The sequence below is a fragment of the Tripterygium wilfordii genome, chromosome 9 (genome assembly GCF_013401445.1).
Source record: "Tripterygium wilfordii isolate XIE 37 chromosome 9, ASM1340144v1, whole genome shotgun sequence".
Lineage (NCBI taxonomy): Eukaryota > Viridiplantae > Streptophyta > Magnoliopsida > Celastrales > Celastraceae > Tripterygium > Tripterygium wilfordii.
In genome coordinates, this window is record NC_052240.1 from 1,661,031 (window position 1) to 1,685,329 (window position 24,299).

A 24,299-nucleotide genomic window follows, 5' to 3' on the forward strand; every position below is an offset into this window, starting at 1 on the left:
TCCGATGTGGGATATCAATAGTCTTTTGTTGTGAGTGGTTCAAATGCACATATTCTTTAAAGATAATTTGCATGATTTATGGCTATATTTTAGATTATGTGGTTGGTGTTCCACTATTACTAATTTAAGCTAACCGTACACATAATTTTATGAATCCCTAATTTACCACAAGTTATCATTATTTTTAGTACTACGAACTACATAGTCCAATATTGGGTCTAAGTATATTTGCATAAAAGAAAGAACACCTGGCATTTTGTCTGAAAAGTCCAGAAATTTCGCAAACTTTTGGTCCTTGAATGCTTTGGCGTGCAACTTCTTGCCATGAGTAAGGCTCAGAAGATGCATATATTTCTTGCAAGTAACTGAAGCATTATTTAATCTCGAATTCACAAACACTATTCTCATAGTTGAGGAACTTCCCTTGCTTGTAAAACAATGAGCAATGTGATCCCAAAGAATACCATTAAAGTTTTCCAGGTCTCCAAGACTCCAACCATCAACGATTTCCTATACCTTCCGTTCCTCTGATAAAACTAGCTAGGTTGAACAAATGCTGAGTTCACTCTGTATCAGAGAAGTTCGGTGAATAATAATTTCTCAACATTTACAGTTCTACTTAGTCCACTTTTGAAAGCTGAATGACTACCTAACCAGCGGTTGATGGACTGATCTTCAAAAGTAAATCATACCGCACATGCCTAGCGATTTTTGGGAATGTCATGGCAGCAACATCAATTAATAGTTGAAACGGAAGAGATCATATCCATAATTTGACTGTGTATGTTACCGTTAGTCACGAGAACCCCACCTGAGGGAAATATTATCCTCCGTTCAACTTGATCCGCTGCAAAATCAAGTTCACTCCCTCTCCAGTCAGTTACCTGATGAAAGGGGATTAGCTTGTTATATTCCAACAAGGAGAGAGAATTAAATAAGACAATAGTTAGGTAATTGACATGGTAATTGGTATTGAAGCAAAAGAACCACAATATTAAGTGAAAAACGACAACTTGGAAAAGGAAATGTAATTAGTTCACCAGTTCAACAAGGATCTGAAAGTGGTTACCAATAATTTTATGAGGAATAGAAGTTAAGGTTTGATACAATCGTGCATTTTCTCCACAAAAATGAGGTGCTCTTCAACTAAATGTTGAAAAAGAAATGGTACACGATTACGTTCTTTGTCTTTGGCAAAACAGCCTATGATAGGTTTAACATTAGGAAACATGACAAAGAAAACCTAAAAATATATAGGAGTGGGGTGGCCTTGGGAGTTCTTTTTGGTGTTGAGGGAGGGAAACTTTATGTGTCGTTTTAATTAAGTTCACTGAAGTAGTTTAAAGTCATTGTCTGCAAAATAATGATAGCTCTCCTGCCCATCGTACACACTTCAGGTTGACTATCATAGAACCCTTAATCAACTCACAGACATGCCAATCAGTGAACAGAGACTAACAAGCACATATAACCAAAACTTACAACTCAGGAAACAGCCCCATTAGAAGATTCCATACCTTTCCCCCAGCTTCATGCACGCATATAATGCCAACAGCATGATCCCAAGCCTATATAACAAATGAGTTGGAAATTAACTCGAGCCAATTCAATTTCTGCTACTCATCTCACTACAGTTCAGCATGATACCTTAACAAGGGTCTGAGATCTCACTCGAAGAATGAAAACGGATGCCTTTCCAGAAGCCACCATTAAGTACTTGCACAGGCTGCATATGAACATCGTAATTGGTCAGTCTCATGCTAACAATTTCATCCATCAAAAGAAAGGGATTTTTTTTTTCTCATTGTAACAATGGGGCAAAGCATTAAAGCAATATTCCACTTGAAGACAATATTAAGTACCATGCAATACAAGTTAGAGCCCAAACCTTCCACAACATGTGGACAAAAGAAGAATTTCTCTATCACCAGTGCTAGATGCGTCATTTCTTTCATTGAGAGAAGCTGAAAGTGGCATTGACGCCCATGTTTGACTCTCTGGAATGCAAAAACGTGCTTTATGTACCAACTGACATTTATCAACTAAGCATCTTGTCCAATATTCAGGCAACTTAGCTGATCTACCCATCATAACTGCTAACCTCTTCATCCATGTTCCACATCCAACATGAGCAACCATAATGATCCCTGAGCTAGAAAGAATAGTTTCAGATCCCTTGTCTTCAGCATTTGATTTACAGGGAACATCCTCCTGCCAGTTTGGGCAGCCCATAACTCCCAGTACAATCTCTCCTTCAACTATAAAAGCCAAGCCTACCTGAAAATTATGCATTAAGCCAAATTATAATTCCAAGAAACAAACCTTCCCAGCATTTTTTTTTGTCTGGGCATGTAGATGCTATTAAAATCTTTGTTTTAGAGACAAGTGATTTTACTTTCTTTTTCCTTGGCAAGATATTTGTTGACAGGACCATCTAAGCATTACATGACGTAAGCTGCTCATTTAGATTGGAAACACTAAAAGCAGAAACAATATACAGAAGAATTCGCAAGAATCAACTAAGATGCTCTGTGAATTGTGTATTCATGAAGAATTATGATGGAATACATGCTATGCATACTTGCAATGTTCAAATTCACATCTGACCTTAAAATAATTCTTGTTTACAATATAGCGTAACTCAGAAATGACCATTTTCTTTAGTATTAAACAGTAATCATTCCATCCTAAGTTGATCTGCACTGAACCACTCACAGAATAAAATCCAAAAGGCCATGCGTACTGATTTTACATTTTAACTTCCTTGCTAAAATAATTTTGCTTTCACTAATTCAGTGAACATGTAAATCATTAGATATTCCATCAGGTGAGACAATAGCAGTTTTAGAATAAATTCATCCAAGTAGATATAGAGATAGTTAACTGTATAGTACCCTTGAAGCAAGTCAATCAGATTTGCCAACCTGGAAGCAGTCAATAAGTAAAGATGCAACTCTTTTCTTCATCAATGCACTTCATTGAAGAAAATATCTGCTAATGAATTAAACAAAAAAAAGATAGGATCAGAAAATTAACATACCACATATAAAGCTTCGTTTCCCTTAAGAAAACCTTTAGTCCCATCAATTGGATCCAGCACCTGCATTGAGTTTAATGACATTCATTATTAAAAGAGAACAAATCCAACTGCAACCGCTCACACAGTGTGCATACCATAATGAAAATTATCATAAGGAGGCAACAGCAGACTAAGTCCATGGCACCCTTTCCGGAAGAGACAGGGGCAAAATCAATCACATGTACCATAAGGTGTAAGTTTTAGGTCATAGGGAGTAGGGATGTATAATTAAATTACTGATTATGCAAATTAATCATCCAAAGCAGTATAAAACAAAAAAGTGAAATCCAGTTTCTTTCCCCATAATCAAATGCTAATCAAACACAAATTTCGACCTACCCAATACGTAGCTGGCTTGGATCCAGTTGCAAAATCATTCTGTGCACCCCTGTCAATTGCTTCAAGTACATCAGCATTTGTCAGAGGCTCATCACCAATGTTTGCTTTATGAGTAACAGCATTTACCACAGAATCCACCAAATTATTAGAACGCAAAAAAGCAGAGTCCTCTTCAGCCACCAAGGGAATGGAAGGGAAAATTTTACCTAGTTCTATCACCATGAGCATGAAAAGCAGTGTGAGAAGATATAAGTTTCAAGCACCAAAGCAGCATTCACAAAGCGCATCTTCATGGCTAACTTAAACAAACGGTCATGAATCACAACTTAGCTGACTACTAATTAATTACATTACCCAAGCTGACTAAAGCCTGTACCCCAAAATCTGCAACTGTGACTGGAGTCTGGTCATTCTTTTCAAGAATTCGTCCCCCGGCAGAAAATAGGGATGATTTCACCTGCGAATCACAAGTAAAGAAAATCACAAACGACGAAGGAACATTAGAATCAGAAAATAAAGAATACCAATTGCAAGTATACTAAATAATTTTCGAAAGCAAAAATATATTGTACGAACTTTACATCGACACAAAGGCGACAAGCTCTCTGCACTATATCCACAGCAGCTTCGAGCTCTCTATGATACTTAGCTTTCTGATTTGGAAACGGAAGACTCGACCTGAAAATTCAACAAGAAATCAAAACCCTGAAAATTCTAAACCAGATTTTATTGGTGAATCGAGTGGAGAGACACCTTACGGGGAAGAATCGCCTGCGCATACATGTAAGAGAAGGATTGGGGCAAATGAATCGGACAGTGGAGACTTGAGAAGCAGAATGGAGAAGATCCATGGAAGCACGAAATGTAAACAACGGCTGCGGAGTTTTGAAATACGACGTAGCCGTAACCCGATGATGGCAGCGGTAGGTAGTTGCCGTTCGGTTTGTGGTACCAACGGTCGTTTTGAGACACTGGTTCTTTGTTGATTGATCTTCAGGAAAATGGGCCAAAAGGCCCAAATTTGCCGGCTCAGCCCAAGCATACTTTTGGTTAGGCATCAGCTAAGCCCATCAGCATTCCTTTTGCCCATTTTAATGGCGAGTCTGCTAATCCAAAATCCTATCTCCATCTCCACCACACAAGTAGGCTCTTAATCACAGACCCATATAAGCCCCAACTTTTGGTTGCTCTTCTTGCTGGAAAAAGAAAACCTTTAACGGGATCTTGAATATGATTTCAGTCAAACTTCTCGATATCTCTTATCAATCAGCATTTGTCTCCAATTCTTCCTGTTTTCAAAGAAGGGTACGAAGAAAATCCAGTTTTGCACCAATTAAAGTGATCAATAGACGAAAACTGGCAGTCAGAGGAGGTAGTGAAGGAGGAGGAGAAGAGAAGAAGAATGAAAAGCGCACATTTTTAACTCTAGAAGAAGCTGGTTTGGTAGAAATATCCGGTCTGGGAACTCACGAGAAGTTTTTGTGCCGTCTAACGGTATTCTATCTAGCACTCTATCTGACTCTGAATTTGTTAGGCCTATATGAATGCTAATATCTGATTCTGGTTTGATGGGTTTATTCAGATATCGTCTCTGAACCTATTAAGGGTGATATCAGAGCAAGAAGGGGGTACAATTGAAGAGCTAAATGCAGGGAGAATATGCGATTGGTTCGTGAAGGACAAGCTTAAAAGGGAGCAGAAAACAGAGTCTGCGGTCCTTCAATGGGATGATTCCGATTTCCTCCTTTGACTTTATTTTTAGTTTCTCCTTCTGCTTTTGTTTTCCTGAATCACTGAGTATGGGAATTCAGCCCACATCTATAAATGATTATAAATCCAATAATATATTTTTTGATCAATATAAAAAGTATAAAATATTTTCAGTAATTCTATTTAGAGTTTTCACCTATTTTATAACATTTAATTAGGAAAAAATAAAAGACTTAGATGCAGGGACGGATTTCTACTCAAAAAGTCATATGAAAAAAAGTTGCAAGTGAAGGAGGAGGAACTAGAAAAGTCAAGCGGGGTCATAAAAGATAATATATATATATATAATTAGGGTAATTATTTATAAGATAGGTCAGGTGGTGTCTTATTGCTTATACAAACAGAGTATAATTTCCCATAATTTGTTGGCTAGGAAAATGGTAATGACAACTGAAATACTATAATAGTTAATGTGGAGGAACCAAGAGTATTCACATTGGTTACTGAAATTTATTTATGTTGTAGACATTCTTGCCTTGTGCTAGGCCAATGAGTCGTGTCTGTTGACTTTCTAGTTTTGGACGAAAATTACGGAACAGCCCATTTAAGTCTTGCTAGAATTGGGCTTAACTTTGGACTAGTATAGTTGATTGGTGAAAGCCTGTAATAGGCTTTGAGGCCCATGAAGCCTGTCCCTAACGTCTTAGCTCTCTCTGAGGTCTGAACCAACCAACCTATATACAGAAGATTGGGCTTGAGTTCTTAGTTTTGTAGCACATGTGGAGCTCAGCCCACAACTGAGGTTTTCAGAAGATTCAAAGCCCCGAAAGCATAGGCAGCCCATTAAGCTACCTAAATGGGCTTTAGTCCAGAACTTACTTCTGCCGGCTAGATCCTCTAATAAAAACAGATTATGAACGATTTGAAACCCAAATTAATCAATAGCCACCACTGTCCATAAGTGAAAAAAGTTCTGCAATAAGATAAGGAGTGTAGGTCCTCTTCAGCTGACTTGTGTAGTACTTTTTCCCAATATGGTAATTCATAGATTCAAGCACCTGAACATATGAAAGAGAAAAACCAGAATATATTGCCCTAGCTTCCAGTTAAGGCTCAAATGGAAAAATAAAATATCCTAAAGTTCCAATTGCCACTCAAAATGATACAGAGAAATAGCTAAACTGAACACAAATATTATAAATAGTTAAACTGAACTCAAAAATTACGGAGCACTAATTTGTTCCCAAGAGAGAATTTAGATCTGAGACGCATTGCAGACTTCCTACTGGCTTGTATGTTCTTGAATCTCACGTCATCGAACTTCCATGGAATATAACGATGAGGGATAGGATCAATGATAAACTTTTCTAGCATAACCGCATTCTTAATCAAATATGTGGCAAATTCCATTTCAGGAGTCCGCCCCAAAAATCCAACAAGTTCAGCTACTCTGAGGCATCGAAGTGGAGACTCTGGGACTTCTTGTGTCCTCCTCCGCCTTTTAATAGTCTCCTCCGAATTAGTTAACTGGACAGCAAGGACAAACCATATGTTATGAGTGATATGTTTATTTCAAGTGGAAAAAACTCGCTCAACAAAGAAAGATGATTTGTGCTACAATTCAAAGCACTCCTTGTTACTATACCACCAGGAGTCGACCATGCTTAAAAACTGTATCTAAGATAGTAGTAGTAGTAGTCATAACAATGATAATAATCACCCTATTCCCAAACATTTCGAGGGTCAACTATACACCTATACTAATCTATAAAATAGAGTAGTTCGAAACTGCATTTGCATTCTCACTCTGGTGTAGGGAAAAACTTTGAAGGTGTACTACACCTATACTAATCCCTAAAATAGAATAGTTGGAATCCCTGTGTATTCACACTCTGGTTTAGGGAAAAAAATTTCAAGTTGTACTACAACTGACCAAGTCTGGTTTTGGCTGGTTTTTGAGGATAAAATTATGGCTGCGTTGCAAGAAATATTTGAGCAGTTGGGAGATCATATCTTCCAAGTGATGGTGGAATAGACTAAAGAAGCAAATAAGAGTATAATATGTTCTGTTTCTGTTACTGCAAACAATACAATGAACAACCATATGGGGTAAGATTTTGTTGTTTTGTTGAAAATTATGACCGGAAAATCAAAGAACAAAGAGGAACTACTGGAGTATTAATGAACAATGATCTGGGGTAAGATGTTGTTGTTTTGTTCAAAATTATAAACGGAAAATCAAAGAAGAATGAGTTTTTACTGGAGTGTATTAATGCCAAAAATTCAGCATCGCACAAAGAGAAATAGAGAATCAAATCCATAACATATATTATGTTATTGCAATTACAAGGGACCTCTATATTAAAAGAAAATTTATCATAAGAAAAGTGTAAAAGAGTTACCAACTCAATAAGGATAACGGAAGCTGATTTCCTAGACACTAAAGGGCCCTAAAGAACAGTGTTGACAAAAAAATGCAAAGAACACTTACCTGTACCACAAGCCTATCCAAGGAAGGAACTGCCTTCATCAAGGAATCAAAAACAAGAAGACTTTCATGATTATATGCACAAACTCTCAAATTCAAATTTTTGACCTTTGTCAACAAAGGAAATTCCGGTGGTTCCCTATCTTCCATATCATCCTCATCCTAAATAACAACACGGACATGCATAAGACAACATAAATAAAACGAAAGCAATTTTTTCAGAGCAAAAATAATTTACTATGACTTAGCAAAAAAACCTGGAGCACTGGCACACATATCGTAAGCGTCTCCAGTTGAGACACATAATTCGAAAGCCGAGGAAAGTAGGAGATCATCTCAGGGAAAAACCCTCCAATAAATACTTCAACAAGATTGGGAACATTTGCATATGAGATGTCAATTATCGAACCTCGATACTTGAAAGACAAAAGGGTTGTTGTGGACAGACATATGCTTTTCAAATAACCGCACATATGTATCTTAACTTTCTTCAAGCGATGCAATTGACCACCAGCAACCTTCAGACGGACAAGATCTTGGGAAGTTGAACCTTCAATGGTCAATTTTTCAAGGTAGGGGCAAGCAGATATGAAATATTCAACAATAGCTCCACTTACATCCACATACTTTAGCTTGAGAACTCTTAGCAAATGCAGAGTACTCTGGAGAGCACTGTTGGTACACGATGGAGGGAAAAGGTAAACATTATTTGAACGGAATCCACCAATATAATGAACCCCTAAGTCTATCACAAGCCGTTTAACACCCTTGTGGATTACAAAGTTAACCCATCTATCAATATCACATTTGTACTTTGTATCCAAGTCGAAATGAACTTGAAAGTCGTCTATGGTGGATCCTTGATATGCATCCAAGACATGATTAACCCAATTAACATATCCCTGCTTTTCCTCCTCGGAAGCCATTCTTACTTCTCTATAAATTGAGAGAAAAGTATGTGAAGCAGCAAAATTCAAGGAGGGACAAAAAGTCCAGACTTTGAGCCATCGACGGGCAAGAACACTAGTCCTTGCTGCTTCTTTCATTGTTAAGAGAGACAGAATCGAAACGAGGACTTCATCTGGCAGTTTACTTATCTTATCCTCTTCCACATTAATCTCTCTCTTCCCCACAAATTAAAAAGGATAGGATCAGTAAGCCCCAAAAGACAAAAAACAAAGACACAATCGCAATTCAAAGACAATATGAATCCAACAAAAAAGGAGTATAAAGCACCTTCTTCTTTGCGAGGATAGTCGAGCATCGCTCCATTATTTCTTTTCTGTATAACTGCGCAAGTTAGCACAGTGAACCAGATACAAAAGTCAGAAAGATGTGACAATTTGCAAGCAAACAGATATCCAACAAGCTACAGAAAAAAATTGAGGGATGTTTAGAACAGCTTTGAATTTGGGCATAAAACAAAAGGATGGATCCGAGTCTGGATTCCACAATAACAGCTGTACGACGTAAAGATTGGAGAAGGGTTTTGGAGTTTTTGTCAGACGACTAGAGAAGAAGACATATTATTCACAGATATAAAAAGAGATCTGACAATTTATGCGAGTAGATGAAACCAAAAACTGCATAGAAAGCGATGATAATCCGCAGAAAAAAGACTCACCGAGGGTTCTCCAAGCAAAAACTAATCTCCCAACCAAAGATTTCTTTCTCGCTTCCCATGACAATTGGTTTTAATACGAGTAAAAAGAGTTAAGTAAATATCCCACTCTCAGGCCTGCTTGCGTCGAAGCGTATCCAATTATTTCAAGCCACGTAAGCGCAGTGAACCTACCCGAACTAATTCACGTCGCCGGTTTTCGTTTTTTAGTTTTCACACATAAAAATAAAAAATAAAAAACGGAACTAGGGTTTGGGTGTACTTAATCTCCTTAAAAATAACACTCTCTGTCTCATCCTCTTCACTTTTTAATATTAACTAGTTACTGACAAATTAACGCTGTCAAATTTTACTTTTTTTTTTTTTTTTTTTTGTTCTCTGGTTTTTCCTATGTTAAATGTAATTTTATTACAACAAATTCCATGAATTGATCACTTTTGGTGCATGAATCGGGGAGGAGATATGAAGATAATTATGAGATATACATGAGGTGAAGGAGGACGTAAGCATAGTGGGAGAATCATAATGATCATGAATTGAATTGGCTTTAATATTTTTTTTAGAAGCAATTTTTTTCCCTTGGTTTTTTCCACGTGGCTCCTTGAATCACGGTTAGCAAACTTGAGGATTTCGTTTTATATATATATATATATATAGATATAGATATAGATAGATAGAAGATAGATAGATATCCTTTGAACTAGGGTTGTTCAAAAAAAACCACCAAAATCGAAACCAAAATGATTGATCGATTTTTTTATAATACAAAAGTATACATTTTTTTAACTAAAAAACAAACCGAACAAATAAAAAATCGAAAAAAACCGACCGTTTGATCGGTTATTGTCATGTCTAAAAAACCCCAAAAAACTGATCACGAACACCCCTACTTTGAACGCCTCAAAAATAATAATGAAAAATATAAATGATTCTAAATCCCAATAATGTTGTTTTACGATCAATAAAAAAATATAAAATATTTTCAGTATTCTAAATCCAATAATGTTGTTTTATGATCAATAGAAAAGTATACAATATTTTTAGTAATTCTATTAAGATTTACACTTAGTTTATAATATTTAATTAGGAAAAATAAAAAAGACTTGGGTATTTTGTATTCTATGTCACGGTCTTTTTTTTTAATATCGCATAGAAATATCTTGAAATCGAACTTTGAGCACACATATGTCTAACCTAAACGATTATCAACTGAGTCACCACTCGTTGGTGATCATCATGGTGTCTTGTTGCTTGTACAAACAGTGTATTGTATTTCCCCATAATTTACTTACCAAAAAAAATATTTTCCCATAATTTGTTAAAATTTGATAATTTACACATAACTATGAATTTAAAATCTGATGCCATTTAGACATTAATATCTGTTAAATTAATCAGAGAGATTTTCTTTTGATAATCACGGCATCTTGTCTTTCATAGGTAAGAAGCGTCTTTGATGCAATTTTTTTTTCTCTCTTTTTAAGCTTGATTAGTGCTTTTTTTTTTTTTCTTGCCAAGACTCGGATGAGGGACTGGGGGCTTAAAAGGTGGGCCGAGGCATGGTATGTAAGCCCAACCTCGGTTTGGCATGGTTCTTCAGGCTTAAATTTGGGCCGAGTTTGTACCACGGCAGTTGTATAGGGCCAGGCCCAGGCCCTTATGTTGAAACGATGACAAACTAATAGAAGTAAAACACAGTTCACCTAAATCTTGATTGCAACTCTTCATTAACATGTGACAATTGACACTATACAAGTTTATCTTTTGAACATTTAATATGAGGCTAAATTGGGGTCGTTAGATTTGCACACACATAAATTTTCACTTGACGACAAAGTAAATTGGGTCAAAATTCAACGTGTGACCACAAAGTTATTGCAATGTTAAGGTATATTGATGTTGCTAAAATACTTCATAAACTATTGAATTTTTTTCCTACTATGTCTAATTTGATTTTTTAAAATTTGTGTCGTATGGTTACCTACTAACTATTATTTGATCCAAATGTTCTTTTTTTTGTCCTTTAACTTTTTTTAGCTGCAATTTTCACCAACCGTGCTTATTGTCGTTGATTTGAAGCAATGGTTCACCAATACTTCCTCCAATTGAGCCGTGATTGATTGATCTCACCAGAAGAAAACGAAAGCAAAATATAGGACCATTACCACACAATACAAGTTATTTGAGGCTTCTTATTGTTAAGGATAATTAGATTGGAGAAAACGTAAATGTCCCACCCGCCTTCTACAATCCTTCTTTCTCTTCATTAATCACTCAATTGAACCTTGAAAGCTAAAGAAAGAAAAAAAAAAGGTTGTTTAATCCACTAATCCCACCATAATTCCCCAACTATAAGTCTATAACCAAACACCACCTAACTTTTCCACCAAAGTCAACAAATCCCACGTCAACGCGGATTTGCCAAAAGTCTCCTTTTTTTTTTAACACGGGGTCCACTCTCTCTCTTACTTTTTCTATAATTTTATGGAGAACGACGTCGTTTAAATGGAGTTCAAGAAGAGTTCATTAGTAAAGGCACGGACGTGAACCGGATAACACGAGTTCAATTAAATACTTGCCGTTAAATCCGACTCGACTCAGACTCCGGAATCGGATGTCACCGGCAACTTGACCTCTCCTGTTGTGAGAAGTTGGAGTCGCTGTGTACTGTAAACACTGGAAACAAAGCGTGTCAAAAACGGCAGGCTTTATCGACGAAGCAACTTCATTTAAGGCTCCGAATAATTGTTGTAATCGTCGGGAGAAGAAGAGATGGCGATAGCTGACCAGAAGTCACCGTCCGATGGTAAAATCTGGGGCTTCTTTAAGCTGCCGTTTCGAGGAAACAGTACAAACACGACGTCGTCTTCTTCCTCTTCGATGCATCATCAGCATAATCAGAGTAACTCACTAGTTGAAGGATCGAATGGTCATGGCTCTAGCTCGGTGTCTTCAGTCGCGAGATCAATTTTGCCTACCAGACGTCGGCTTAAGCTTGATCCGACCAATAAACTCTACTTTCCATGTATATCTCTGCTCCATAGCTAGTTTTTGAGCTTCGAATTTAGGATAGAATTTGATATATGCTTGCGATTTGTCTAAAATGCTTGTTATTCTGATTTACTTGTTTGGTGGATTTTGTTCTCTTTTTCCCTTTTTTTTCGAGTTGGGAGATGAATTGGTTTCCATATCTGACCAGAATTGGTGATGTGAGATTGTGGATAACGTGTTTCCTGTTATGGCAATTGATGTTATCATTTTTGGAAATTAGAATTTCATGACTGCTTAGAACAGTGTGTGTTTTAAGATTAAAATGTTGGAGTTTTCAAAAAAATTATAGTTTCCTAAAAATTGTTTGTTAGTAACCATGGGATGTATGAGTCCTGGTCAAGGCTTCATTTTTTTCTTAATACGAGCTTGCTATGAGCTAATTTAAGACACCATTGGATGTGAACAGTGTTGTTATTTCATACTTGACACAATTGGATCCACTTATGGTAATTCTGAAGAAGTGCTTGCTTTATTTGTGGACTTTGGAGATTTTAGAGGACTAAATGTGTAGCGATGCAAAGTCCAAGACACCATTTGCTTGCCAAGTGATTATTTTTTAAGAGGAGAGAATGGAGTTTGATATAAATGGATATATGTATTCATACTTGCATTCGACGTAGTTTTTGTCTTGTTCTCTAACGAGTCTGACCTGCATTGGTGTACGGTTCAAACCACCTCTTTGTCGCCCGCATCATTCTCTATTCTCATGACATGTACGTCTCCAGGCCTTTATGTCAATGAGTAATTGTGTAAGCAATCTTCATTTTTGCTTGCTGTTACAATTTTAGCTTCTGAAAGTGCTGTTCAACGTTTAATTGAGTGCTTGCTGGAGTTACATTATTATTATAGTTTTGATCTTCTAATAAAATCATGTTTGCTTTATTTGTTTTTCAAGACGAACCTGGCAAGCAGGCCAGGAGTGCCATCAGGATAAAGAACACAAGCAAGTCCCATACAGCTTTCAAGGTGTGTATATGTATGTCTGCATTTTCCTCTATCTTTTGTACTTCCTATGGTTCATGCATATATGTTTTCTGAGTCGCACACCTATCCCGCACAATTAAATTTTACGGATTAACTTTGATCGCCTTTCCACTTTTACCTTGCATATGCCATTTTAATTGTTATCTATTATCAACAACTATCTAATAAGAAGCATACTTTGTTGTTTTAGTTCCAAACAACTCAACCAAAAAGCTGTTTCATGCGTCCTCCAGGGGCTATTCTTGCTCCCGGTGAGAGTATCGTTGCAACTGGTAATTATTTTTTTGTGCAATTACTTTCGTCTACTTTTTGTTATTTCTTCTCAAGACAGAAATGTTATAATTTATCATATATTTCCTGTATCAACCGTTAGTGGCATATCATCTTACTTTTGTCTTGATCTTCTAGTTTTCAAGTTTGTTGAGCATCCAGAAAACAATGAGAAACCAATGGATCAGAAGAGCAGGGTCAAGTTTAAAATCATGAGTCTAAAGGTGAAAGGACCAATGGATTATGTACCTGAGCTGGTAAGTTGTATGCACTACGCTTATTGCATCAATTACATATTCTGAAATTTTCAACAACTAGAATTGATTTTCGTTCAGCTAGAACATATACTAATGTTAGGGACTATTTCCCAATATGTCAATGCAGTCAGCCTGCTGGCTTTGATTCAAAACCAGAGAGCTGTATGTATGGCCTGCTGATACTGGTCTTCAGTCTTGAAACTTGGTTTATGTGTTGTCCAATATTATTAGATATTAACTGCACACCGATCAAACTTAATGGCCCATGTTTCACATTTTTGAACTGGACGGCTGGCATCCTATAGTCATAGTCAGCTTTTAGGTTGTGGCTATCTATAAGAGTCACTAGAATGTATTTGCAAACTACTCCTTTCCCCCTGTTTCACTTTTTCTGGTGTTCGTTATAGTCTCTATTGCTTGCTTTGCAATTTGTCTTTGGAATCATCTCTCTATATTCTTAAGTCATTTTTATTTTTGCAGTTTGATGAGCAGAAGGATAACGTTTCAATTGAGCAAATACTGCGGGTCGTGTTTCTCGACTCAGAGCGTCCAAGTCCTGTAAGCACTGTTGGTGAAATGTATTGCCATGGGGGCCAGCCTTTGTGCTTTTGTGTCGCCATTTTTTGCTTTAAGATATCATCGTACTTTCTTAAAAAAAATACTTTTTGCAAGCATGATAACTTCAGAGAATGCAGATTTAAGAGGATACACATGTTTGATTTTACAGGCTCTGGAAAAGTTGAAGCGCCAACTTGCTGAGGCTGATGCTGCAGTTGAGGAACGCAAGAAACCTCCAGAAGATACCGGTCCAAAGATTATCGGGGAAGGACTTGTTATAGATGAATGGGTGAGCGTTCAAAATGCCATTTATTTTCCTTTTTATTATGTTCATTATGTTAAAGCTGTGTCTCATCTTTTCCCCTACAGAAAGAGCGAAGGGAAAGATATCTTGCTCGACAACAGGTTGAAGGAGTTGACTCTGTCTAAAGAGGATGTGTTTTCTCGAGACTGCCCATTTGTAATTGAAATTTACATACCATTGAGTGAGGCCTTCTAGTCTATAGATATTATGTGAAGGATGCTGTATTCAGTGAATCAACGTTCTGTCGCTTCTGTATAAAATCGGTGAAATATGAGACCACCTGGTTGTAAAATATGTAATTTTGTTCCTCCTCTTCCTTCAAGAGAAAGGGGAAGGAAAAAAAACCCTTCTGGCTCTGGATGTTTATGTGGTAATTGACCAGTTAAGTCTTATGGGATGTCCCTATTGGATCGACTTGCATTGAAATATCAATTGCATTCTCTGCCCCCTGTAGCCCTGTTTCCCTGCATACTTGGACCATCTGAATAACAGACAGGGTTCTGGAAATGACATTAAATGTAAGATCATCTCATCCTGTGGAAGGTTATCAATTTACAGAGCAGGTCTTATTGGAAGTATGCGGCTGCAATTTTCCATACTGGTATTTTGCAGAACACAGGTTATGGATTTTGAGTTAAAAAGAGATACTTTCAAGTACATCCTTAGCTTTTGGAATGATAAATCCACACACTTTCTGTAAATATGATGTATTATGTAGACATTCAAAAAGAATCATGGGTATTTTCAATCCTTGAGAAATGGCCAAGAAAGTATCATTGGACATCATCAATCCAGACAAAAACTCGGCCACTGGAATACAGCAAACTATGGCTCCAACAAATGGTTTTCTGCCCTGAAAGTCTAGAACTGATCTTCCTCCTTTACTGATAAAGTTATATTGCTCCACTATAAATGAGGGCACCTGAATCCTAAGTAATTCCAACACAATAAAGAGAAACAAGAAGCTGGGGCAACGGAGACCAACCAACTTAATCAAATGAGTATGAGCTTCCTGAGAATAATTTGCATGACAGACGGGGTAAGGGCAATTGAAGGCAGCAGCGATAATGCCTCTATATGGAAATCCAGAATTCAGCCTTTGAATGCAAAGAAACAGTCCAGCAATAATGCAGCTGATGGCATAGTTTATGGAGAAGATAAGAGAAAACAAGCTGAAGAATCTATCCAGAAAGTCATGTACTTCAATTGCTGGACTCAAAGCTAGAAATTATTATTATCAAGTGATAATAAATATTGCAATCTCTTTGTCTGTCAATCAGCAGAGTCCCAGCTTGTAACAAGTTCCCTATTTATTTCTGCCTCATAAAGATTCTATTAACAACACAAAAAGCTAAATGTAGTTTTTCTTTGAATTCCCAGAAAACAAAAGAGCAATGTCATATGGCTCAACATTGATAATAAAAATTCCAATCTCATTGTACTATTAAGAAACTAACTTGCAAATTTATAAAAAATAAAATAAAATAGTTGACATTAACAAATAAAGATAGTCCGCTAATTTGCTCAACATTCACTTGATATAACCAATTGGTTTTCCTTGCCTTACTCTAGGCATACCTCCTGCTCCCAATAACTATATGACTTGAACAAGACTTTCCACAAAAACCCACTGTTTGAGTATCATATGATTAATTATCAACCACATTGACGATGGAGCATGGGATCGTATAAAGTGGAATCGCATAAAGTTTAGTCCACGACTCTTTGACCATGTAATCTCTCATCACCCACATCTCAATCTCTCTTTCCCTTGGGATAGTCATCAAGAGGCATCCTCTCAACACGTCTACAGTCACACTTTCATCATACGCGTATTCATGCTTCCTGCGGTTGGGTAAGGGCACTAAACAAAATTCTTCAGTGTCAAGATCAAAAGCCAAAAGCGTAATCTTCTCGACGACTGGAAAATCACCAAGTTTGTATTTTTTTCGATGGATCGTTGGAGATGGTCATTGATGAAATCTTGACCCTCAATAAGAGAATACCATCGTTTTGATACGCTTTTGCAACGTAGGAGAGTTTTCACGGACAACCGCCAGAGTACATTGGTTATCAACTTCAATGGGAGATGATGGAACTCCGTCGTTTGATTCGGAAGCTTTTTTTTCTGTTGGCTTTTAGGGTTTGTCATTCTGAAAGCGCGATTAGGGATTGGCAATTCCGTGCTCTTAAATATAGTTTATGAAGTGTTGTTGGGCCTCTCAATGGAATGTATGTGGGCCTATCAGGGCTCGATCAAGTTCCCCTTGGGCTGGCCTCTTCACGTATATAACTTGTGGGCTGGGGCGTAAAGGAACCTGATTGGGAATTTGCTTCCCCCGGCCCCAAATTTGAAACCTGTCAGTGAGTCTATTAAACAGGCCCATATGATTATAATTATTGCCTTAATTATTCTAGGTGAACAGTTCTTTGGAGCTTGGGTAGTTGGGTTCATCCAGAATCTCTTTCTTGTCAGCTCTGTTTGTGTGGCCTACAAGGGTTTGTTTGGATTAGAAGATAAGACTCCGTATAATGTAAAATTGTTCTTTAATGATATTATCAAGTTCGTGGTGGTCTTTAGAACTTACTACATTCTCCTCCTCCTTTTCTAATCAATAGAAAGGCTAAGATGAACATTTTTTGCACTTTATTTTTTATTAAGTACTCCACATTCTGGTGTGTTTTTAAAGGGTTAATGGGGTGCCATGAAAGTCCAGAACTGCTCTTCCTCCTTAAACTGATAAAAGTTACATTGATGCACTATAAATGAGGGCACCCGAATCCTTTGTAACTCCAACACAATAAAGAGAAACAAGAAGCTGGGGCTACGGAGACCAACCAACTTAATCAAATGAGTATGAGCTTCCAGAGAAGAATTTGCATGGCAGATGGGGCAAGGGCAATTGAAGACAGCACCGATAATGCCTCTATATGGAAATCAATAATTCAGCCTTTGAATGCGCAATAATGCAGCTGATGGCATAGTTTATGGAGAAGATAAGAGAAAACAAGCAGAAGAATCTATCCAGAAAGTCATGTACTTCAATTGCTGGACTCAGAGCTAGCAATTATTATCAACTGAAGAAGTGATAATAGAAATTGCAATCTCTTTGTCAGTCCATCAGCAGCTTTGTAACAAGTTCCCTACTGATTTGTGCCTCGTAACGATTTTCTTCTCCAACAAACAACACAAAAGGCTAAATATAAGTTTCTAGCTACGTACTTTGATGCGAAAATAGCATCTGCAAATTTTCTAATTTGGATGCTAAATGTAATCATAAATGCTGGGCAGATCACTCACAAAGAAATTGTCATAATTTGGAGAAGGAATGATAATGCCATCAGTCCTGTCGATAGAAATTACCATAGCTATTGCATGAACAATCAGCAAAGTAAACGTATGTAGCTTTCCACAGAAAATCACAGAGAATAGAAAAGCGGATAGCAAAAGAAGACTGCGACTTAGTTTTGCTTTGAATTCCCAGAAAACAAAACAGTTAGATATAAGTATCTGGCAATGTCATATGGCTCAACATTGATAATAAAATTTCCAATCTCAAATTACTATTAAGAAACAAAGTAGCAAAATTATGAAAAATAATTGACAATTCGACATCAACAGATATCGGTTTTTTCCTAATAAACGTATAAAACTACTCCTAATAGAAGTTACTCCCTTAAATTCAGCCACCATACTTGACTGCTGGTCCTCCTGACTCAAGTGAGTTCGACTCATCTTCATCCTTAAGACAGCACTATTATACGCATTCTTAAGCTGGCGTGCTTGGTCCTCATCACTTCCCCACGACTGAAAAATCACTGAATTTGTATTTTTTTTTCCAAGGATCGTTGAGATGGGGTCAATGAAATATCGACCCTCAATGATAGCATCTCATTCTTTCGAATCAATGATAGCACGCCATTCTTTCGATCGATTCGCTTCTGAAGCGTATCAGATTCTTGATGGGCAAACGGCAGAGCACATGGGTGATAAGGAGATGGTCAGATTTCATACTCTGCTTCAGAAGACTCTCTCTTGTTTGGCTTTCAGGGTTTCTCATGGCTTGGCTATCAGGGTTTCTCATAGTCGGTACTTGATGTTGGGGAGGACAATTGAATACTTTTCGCCTTGCACATCGGTGCCCTAATCCCTAATGGTCAACATATTTATGGACTGAGTTGTTGGGCTTTTGGGATCCCCAAGAATGAAACTTGTGGGCTGGCATCTCTCGCAGAAGTAGGAATACCAGATGGGCCTTCAGAGTTCTTATGAAACTGGTGGGCTGACTTGGCTAATAATCATTGATTCATTGTGGCCTTTTCTAATCTAAGTACAAAAACAGGCCCATAACTTTTGTGCCACTTACGAGTCATCAAGTTTGCCTTTGGTTTTCAGAAAATTGTCTATAAAAAAAACTTCTTGGTTGAGTAAATTTTCCAGCCAATTTTGCATGCTCCTATCTTGCATATGACGTTCTCTACTTGCATATAATTATGCAGTCAGTCTTATCGATAGAAATTACCAAGCTATTGCATGAACAATCAGCAAAGTATCTATATGTAGCGACAAATCACAGAGAATAGAAAAGCAGATAGCAAAAGACGATGAACAAACACACAGCAACTTAGCTTTTCTTTGAATTCCCAGAAAACAAAATAGTTGATATAATTATGTAGCAGTGTCATATGGCTCAACATTGATAATAAAAATTCCAATCTCATTGTATTATTAAGAAACAAAGTAGCAAGCATACTTTAAAAAAATAGCTGACATTAACAGATAAAGATAGTCGCTAATTTGCTCAACAATAAGTCCAACTTCACTTGATATAACCAATTGGTTTTCCTTGCCTTACTCTAGGCCTACCTCCTGCTCCCATTAACTTTCTGATTTGAACAAGACTTTCCACAAAAACCACTGTTAGAGTATCATATGTCTGTCCATTAACCGCATTGCTGTGGACATCTATTTCCTCTCTCGTCACTGGGTTGTACCTATACAAGCCGATGTAGTCATAGCCGATGGGACTTCGTATGAGAAATTCATTGCTATTTATTGGACAAATAAAACTCCTTCTGCGTGAGATCGTATAAAGTTTAGTCCATGACTCTTTGACCATGTAATCTTTCATCACCCACATCTCAATCTCTCTTTCACTTGGAATAATCATCAAGAGGCATCCTCTCAATACGTCTACAGTCACATCTGAAGCACTCTCATATTCATGCCTCCTCCGGTTGGGTAAAGGCACTAAACGAAATTCTTCAGTATCAAGATCAAAAGCAACAATTTTCCCTTCTTTCCGATACACCCAATTGACAAATCCTTTCACAACGACTCCACTTAAATTGGGAATGAGATTGGAGAACATCCAACTCCGAACCCATTCGTTTCTTTTCATACTATAAACACAAACGACATTATGAAACTTGCTTATTTCGTCAACTAAAATCAGCTTATAATCATCACTAACAGAATCATATCCAAACCCGTAAGCTGTTATGGGGCAATGATCGGGCATACGCATGATATGGAGATGGTAGCATGACATATTCTCCGGTTGAAACATTGCTTATGATTATGTCCTTTGTGTAACCGAAATAGTAAAAAAAAAACTACCAACCCATTGCATGAACATCGCGTCTTTCAAGCCAAGACAGTCCGGGAATTTTTCTCCCTTCCTCGGGGGAATCCATCCGTGTGGAGCGTAATCTTCTCGACGACAATGACTGGAAAAGCATTGAATTTGGATTTTTTTTCCATGGATTATTTGAGACGGGAGTCGACGAAATATTGATCCTCAAACTCAAACTCGAGAATTCTATGAAATACTGCATACATAAGTGTCACTTGAACTACTCATTTGTGTGGCTTATGGATGGTGGGAAAACAGTAACTTTATCCAAAAACCATAGTCACGAGATTCATGAAAGCCACTCCAATAAAACAAAAGGTTGATCATACGATTCTCTCTTTGCTTCATCAGTGGAAGGCCGTGACAAGATGTGGCTTTTTGTATATAGATAGAGTCTAATCATATCCAATCCCTGCATCTGTTCCTTTTTAATTCACAATTACGATTGTCAGTTTGTCACCGAAAGCTCCTACATTGTTATTCTTGTGGAGAGGTTAAAGAAAACAAAAGAAAAGAGAATGTGATACTCCTAAACCATGTGAACTTCATTCTTCCACTTGCATCTTAAAGTGGTGAATTTGAGATGGCCATTCACTTATATTTGGCCTTCACTTTGATCTTTTTTCTAAAGCAATTGCCACTTATATGGATTGGGGAGCTCCACAATTTGTCTTGAATTGTAAAATCTCAAATTATCATCGAATGACACATAAAATTTCACGAGATCCAACGATCGTTGGTTGTATATCTACAAACAAATTAAAAGAAAATCAAAAAGACCAAGCTTGGGTAATTTAAATATCTGAAATATCGCGTGTAATACATAAATATATATATATATATAGGGTTTCATATTGTCATGTGCAATTGGTAATTTTATATTCATAGATGAGAAGTATTGTATGAAGGGTTCTTTTAAGTACTTCTTCCATGAAGGCCACAAAAACAAAAAATATTTCTATCTGGCCTAGTATGGGAGAAAACTTATTGCAAGAGGGTTGGATGGATCCTAGAAAATTTTTATGGAGCAACTGAGATGAACCATGGAACACATTGTAAATTAAGACTTCCAAAACATTTGAGCAATTTATATAGTGTTGCCATTACAACCCAACAATGGTATATATTTCTACCCAATGATGCTATATAAGATTTAAGTTTTTGGAGCTCCAATTTATACAATCTTTGAGCCTTCAGCTCCCTTCCTCATCTCAAGCCCTCCATTAGGGTAATCATCATCATTCACAAACCTTGACCAGTACCAATGTGTCTTCCATACTCTGGTCATCTCTTCAATTGGGATACCCTTTGTCTCAGGCAGGAAGAAGAACACAAAGATGGACATGACAAGAACGAAGAACGCGAAGAAGATGAACAATCCAAACTTCAAGTGGCATAGCATTGTCAAGAAGACTTGAGCAATAATGAATGTGAAAATCATGTTGACAGACACATTGACACTCTGAGCAGCCGATCGGATTTCGAGTGGGAAAATTTCACTAGGCACCAACCATCCCAATGGACCCCAAGACCAAGCGAATCCAGCGACATAGATGCAAATAAACAGCACCACAACGATTGCATACCACTTGGGCAACTCTCCTGGGGTTCCATCAACGCCAAATTTAGCTGCAATGCAAGCTGCCACCACTGCCTGCGGCCAATTATAGAAACAAATCGTCAGCATTTGGATAAATTCAAAACAGAGACTCTTAACAGAGCAAATGTTAGAAGACATTTGTAGTTACCTGGCAAATCAACATTTGAACTCCACCTTCCAAGAAAAGGAACCTTCTGCCCCACTTATCGACACCATAGATTGAGACTAAAGTAGCAAACACATTGACCAAACCAGTGATGACAGCAGACATGAGCGAAGCATCGTTTCCGAACCCAATTGTATTGAACAGGACGGGTGCATAGAACATGATCACATTAATGCCAGTGAGTTGTTGAAAGAATGGGATCAATATGGCCATACTGAGTTGTGGTCTGTACTTTCTTTGCAATAAATTAGTCCATGGGTGCTCCACTTGTCTTGAAGATTCACTAGCAATGACAAGGTCATTGAATTCCTCATCAACATCGTCGATTCCACGAATTCTCTTGAGATGTGCTTTGGCTTCGTCGCGTTGTCCACGTTCGATCATAGAGTTAGGTGTGTCGGGGAGGACTAAAGATCCGACGGTGATGATCAAGGCAGGGACCATTGCACCACCCAAGCTCAAACGCCATCCCCAACCACCCTTGATCTTGGCAAAGAAATAGTTCAACACATTTGCTACCAAAATACCAATTGTGATTGATAATTGAAACCCAATGTTGAGTGCTCCTCTGTATCTGTATGGAGCCATTTCAGATAGGTAGAGTGGCACAGACTGCAATTACAAGAAGCAAATCAAAAAGTATTAGGAACCAAATTACTTATTTTTTTCCCCAACCCACTAACCTATCATTAAATATACATTAATGTTATTGTCAAGTTGTTAACTTTTCTTAGATTAAAATCATAATAACCAACGTAAACTAAAGAAAATAAATCAATAAATTATATAATAAGCAGCTTTCAGTTGGAAGCTATATATTTTCAAGAAGTAAACTTTGGCAGAAAAAAGGGTCCACATCGCATATGTCATAATTAGAAGAAATCATGGAGAGGTCAAAAGTCTTATTAGGTGGTCGACCCACTATTTGCACAAGTCATTGAAACCTTTTTTCTATTGCATTTTTTCCCAGGAACCAAACAGACCAACCAGAACAGAGTTCCAGAACTGGATCCAGAACAACTCTGTCTGTCTGTGAAAGCATATCTTTGTCATTTTAACCAAAAGAGCACAGATCCTGAAATTTCTGAAAGAACAATAAAACATCTTGGAAAAAAACAAAACACAAAAATCAAAATTTGTCGATCTAGACAAAGACAAGAGCAAGAACCGGCAGGAGAGAAACAGAGTACCTGATTGGCAAAACCAATACCGAAACCGAGCAAAATTCTACCAAGAATCAACATCCAAACGGCTGTAGCAGCGGCATTGAAGATAGCACCGGCGAAGAAGAGCAAACCACCGAAAAGCATGGACAATTTCCGACCAAACTTACGAGTAATAGTTGATGCAACAATTGATGACATGAGAGCAGCCAAATACAGTGACGATGTAAACATGGTCAGTTTCTGGCTGTCATACTGACAGTACTGGTTTGTCGACTCGTCTGCTTGTTGCTTCCGGTACACCGACGGGAAAAACTTCCTCAAAAAGGAAGGCATAGACGTCACCCCGCCTACACAAACCAAAACCCTTTACATTTCACACCAAAACAAGAAATTAAACAAAGAATTTAGATTTTATAACTAAAGTCTATGTTACCTGAAATCCCAATATCGTATCCAAAGATGAGACCACCCATGGCCGCGACTATACATGTTACGGTCACGAACAGAGTAAGGTTCCCTGGATACTCCTTGCCGTTACCGACGGCGATTCCTCCTGCGGCAGGCATTTTGACTCTCTTTTTTCCCTTCAAACTCTTAAGAAACTAAATCGAAAGCGAAGAAGAACCCAATAATAATAAAGACTAGAAAGCTATGTTTGTGGAAGTATAAACGAGAAGAACAAGATAGAGGTCTGAGAGGTGCTTGGGCAGTGTATATATAGAGAAAAAAATGAGAATGGATGAGCTGTCAAGGAATGAATATATTATTAATTATGTGAAATTAATTGTATATTTAGATAAGATTTATAGCAAGAACGAGAAGAGAGTAACATGTAACAAGCAATCAACTTTGATTTCAAGTCTTCTATGGCCCTACAACATTGGGTTCACACAACAAATAAATTTAAGGACCCTCTGTCTGTCTGATGGTGGTGGTGGGGGCATCATTATTATTTCCAAATTCAGGGCAATTCATTATTAGTGGTTGGGAGATTTGAATTCCCACGTCGGATATTGCTAATGCTGAGTCAAATAAAGGTATTCTGCTTCACGTCTTCACCTAATAAACCT

General features: G+C 37.5%; 6 protein-coding genes across 15 annotated transcripts; 2 read left to right on the forward strand and 4 right to left on the reverse strand.

Moving 5' to 3' along the window:
• Positions 1-349: 349 nt before the first annotated feature.
• On the reverse strand, positions 350-4,485 carry LOC120005479 (putative PAP-specific phosphatase, mitochondrial). Of its 8 annotated transcripts, XM_038855111.1 has the most exons (11): positions 4,172-4,389; positions 4,000-4,096; positions 3,773-3,875; positions 3,419-3,630; positions 3,041-3,100; positions 1,889-2,277; positions 1,648-1,726; positions 1,518-1,568; positions 812-884; positions 650-701; positions 350-567 (listed from the first exon to the last, which is right to left on the reverse strand). In XM_038855111.1, the coding sequence occupies exons 1-10, from the start codon at positions 4,267-4,269 to the stop codon at positions 676-678; spliced, it is 1,188 nt and encodes a 395-aa protein (XP_038711039.1). In that variant the 5' UTR covers positions 4,270-4,389; the 3' UTR covers positions 350-567; positions 650-675. The 8 variants fall into 8 exon arrangements, 7 of the variants coding, with proteins under 7 accessions (XP_038711039.1, XP_038711040.1, XP_038711036.1 ...); XR_005469814.1 differs by having other exon boundaries at positions 650-884; positions 4,172-4,388; XM_038855112.1 differs by having other exon boundaries at positions 350-884; positions 3,773-3,877; positions 4,035-4,096; positions 4,177-4,485.
• A 44-nt stretch (positions 4,486-4,529) lies between these two features.
• LOC120005482 lies at positions 4,530-5,305 on the forward strand. Its single transcript, XM_038855119.1, has 2 exons — positions 4,530-4,912; positions 5,001-5,305. The coding sequence occupies exons 1-2, from the start codon at positions 4,649-4,651 to the stop codon at positions 5,166-5,168; spliced, it is 432 nt and encodes a 143-aa protein (XP_038711047.1). The 5' UTR covers positions 4,530-4,648; the 3' UTR covers positions 5,169-5,305.
• An 846-nt stretch (positions 5,306-6,151) lies between these two features.
• On the reverse strand, positions 6,152-9,343 carry LOC120005480 (F-box/LRR-repeat protein At3g58900-like). 3 transcript variants are annotated; one of them, XM_038855116.1, is made up of 5 exons: positions 9,241-9,343; positions 8,853-8,906; positions 7,874-8,740; positions 7,620-7,778; positions 6,152-6,655 (listed from the first exon to the last, which is right to left on the reverse strand). In XM_038855116.1, the coding sequence occupies exons 2-5, from the start codon at positions 8,886-8,888 to the stop codon at positions 6,344-6,346; spliced, it is 1,374 nt and encodes a 457-aa protein (XP_038711044.1). In that variant the 5' UTR covers positions 8,889-8,906; positions 9,241-9,343; the 3' UTR covers positions 6,152-6,343. The 3 variants fall into 3 exon arrangements, with proteins under 3 accessions (XP_038711044.1, XP_038711043.1, XP_038711045.1); XM_038855115.1 differs by having other exon boundaries at positions 8,853-8,898; positions 9,241-9,331; XM_038855117.1 differs by lacking the exon at positions 9,241-9,343 and having other exon boundaries at positions 7,874-8,738.
• A 2,417-nt stretch (positions 9,344-11,760) lies between these two features.
• Positions 11,761-15,090, forward strand: LOC120006139 (vesicle-associated protein 4-2-like). Its single transcript, XM_038856053.1, has 7 exons — positions 11,761-12,262; positions 13,184-13,254; positions 13,463-13,544; positions 13,681-13,799; positions 14,280-14,357; positions 14,527-14,646; positions 14,727-15,090. The coding sequence occupies exons 1-7, from the start codon at positions 12,010-12,012 to the stop codon at positions 14,784-14,786; spliced, it is 783 nt and encodes a 260-aa protein (XP_038711981.1). The 5' UTR covers positions 11,761-12,009; the 3' UTR covers positions 14,787-15,090.
• A 4,391-nt stretch (positions 15,091-19,481) lies between these two features.
• LOC120005484 (F-box protein CPR1-like) lies at positions 19,482-20,231 on the reverse strand. Its single transcript, XM_038855120.1, has one exon. The coding sequence runs from the start codon at positions 20,229-20,231 to the stop codon at positions 19,482-19,484; it is 750 nt and encodes a 249-aa protein (XP_038711048.1).
• Positions 20,232-21,329: 1,098 nt separating this feature from the next.
• LOC120006262 (sugar carrier protein C) lies at positions 21,330-23,917 on the reverse strand. Its single transcript, XM_038856235.1, has 4 exons — positions 23,663-23,917; positions 23,254-23,576; positions 22,046-22,675; positions 21,330-21,951 (listed from the first exon to the last, which is right to left on the reverse strand). The coding sequence occupies exons 1-4, from the start codon at positions 23,793-23,795 to the stop codon at positions 21,472-21,474; spliced, it is 1,566 nt and encodes a 521-aa protein (XP_038712163.1). The 5' UTR covers positions 23,796-23,917; the 3' UTR covers positions 21,330-21,471.
• Positions 23,918-24,299: the final 382 nt, after the last annotated feature.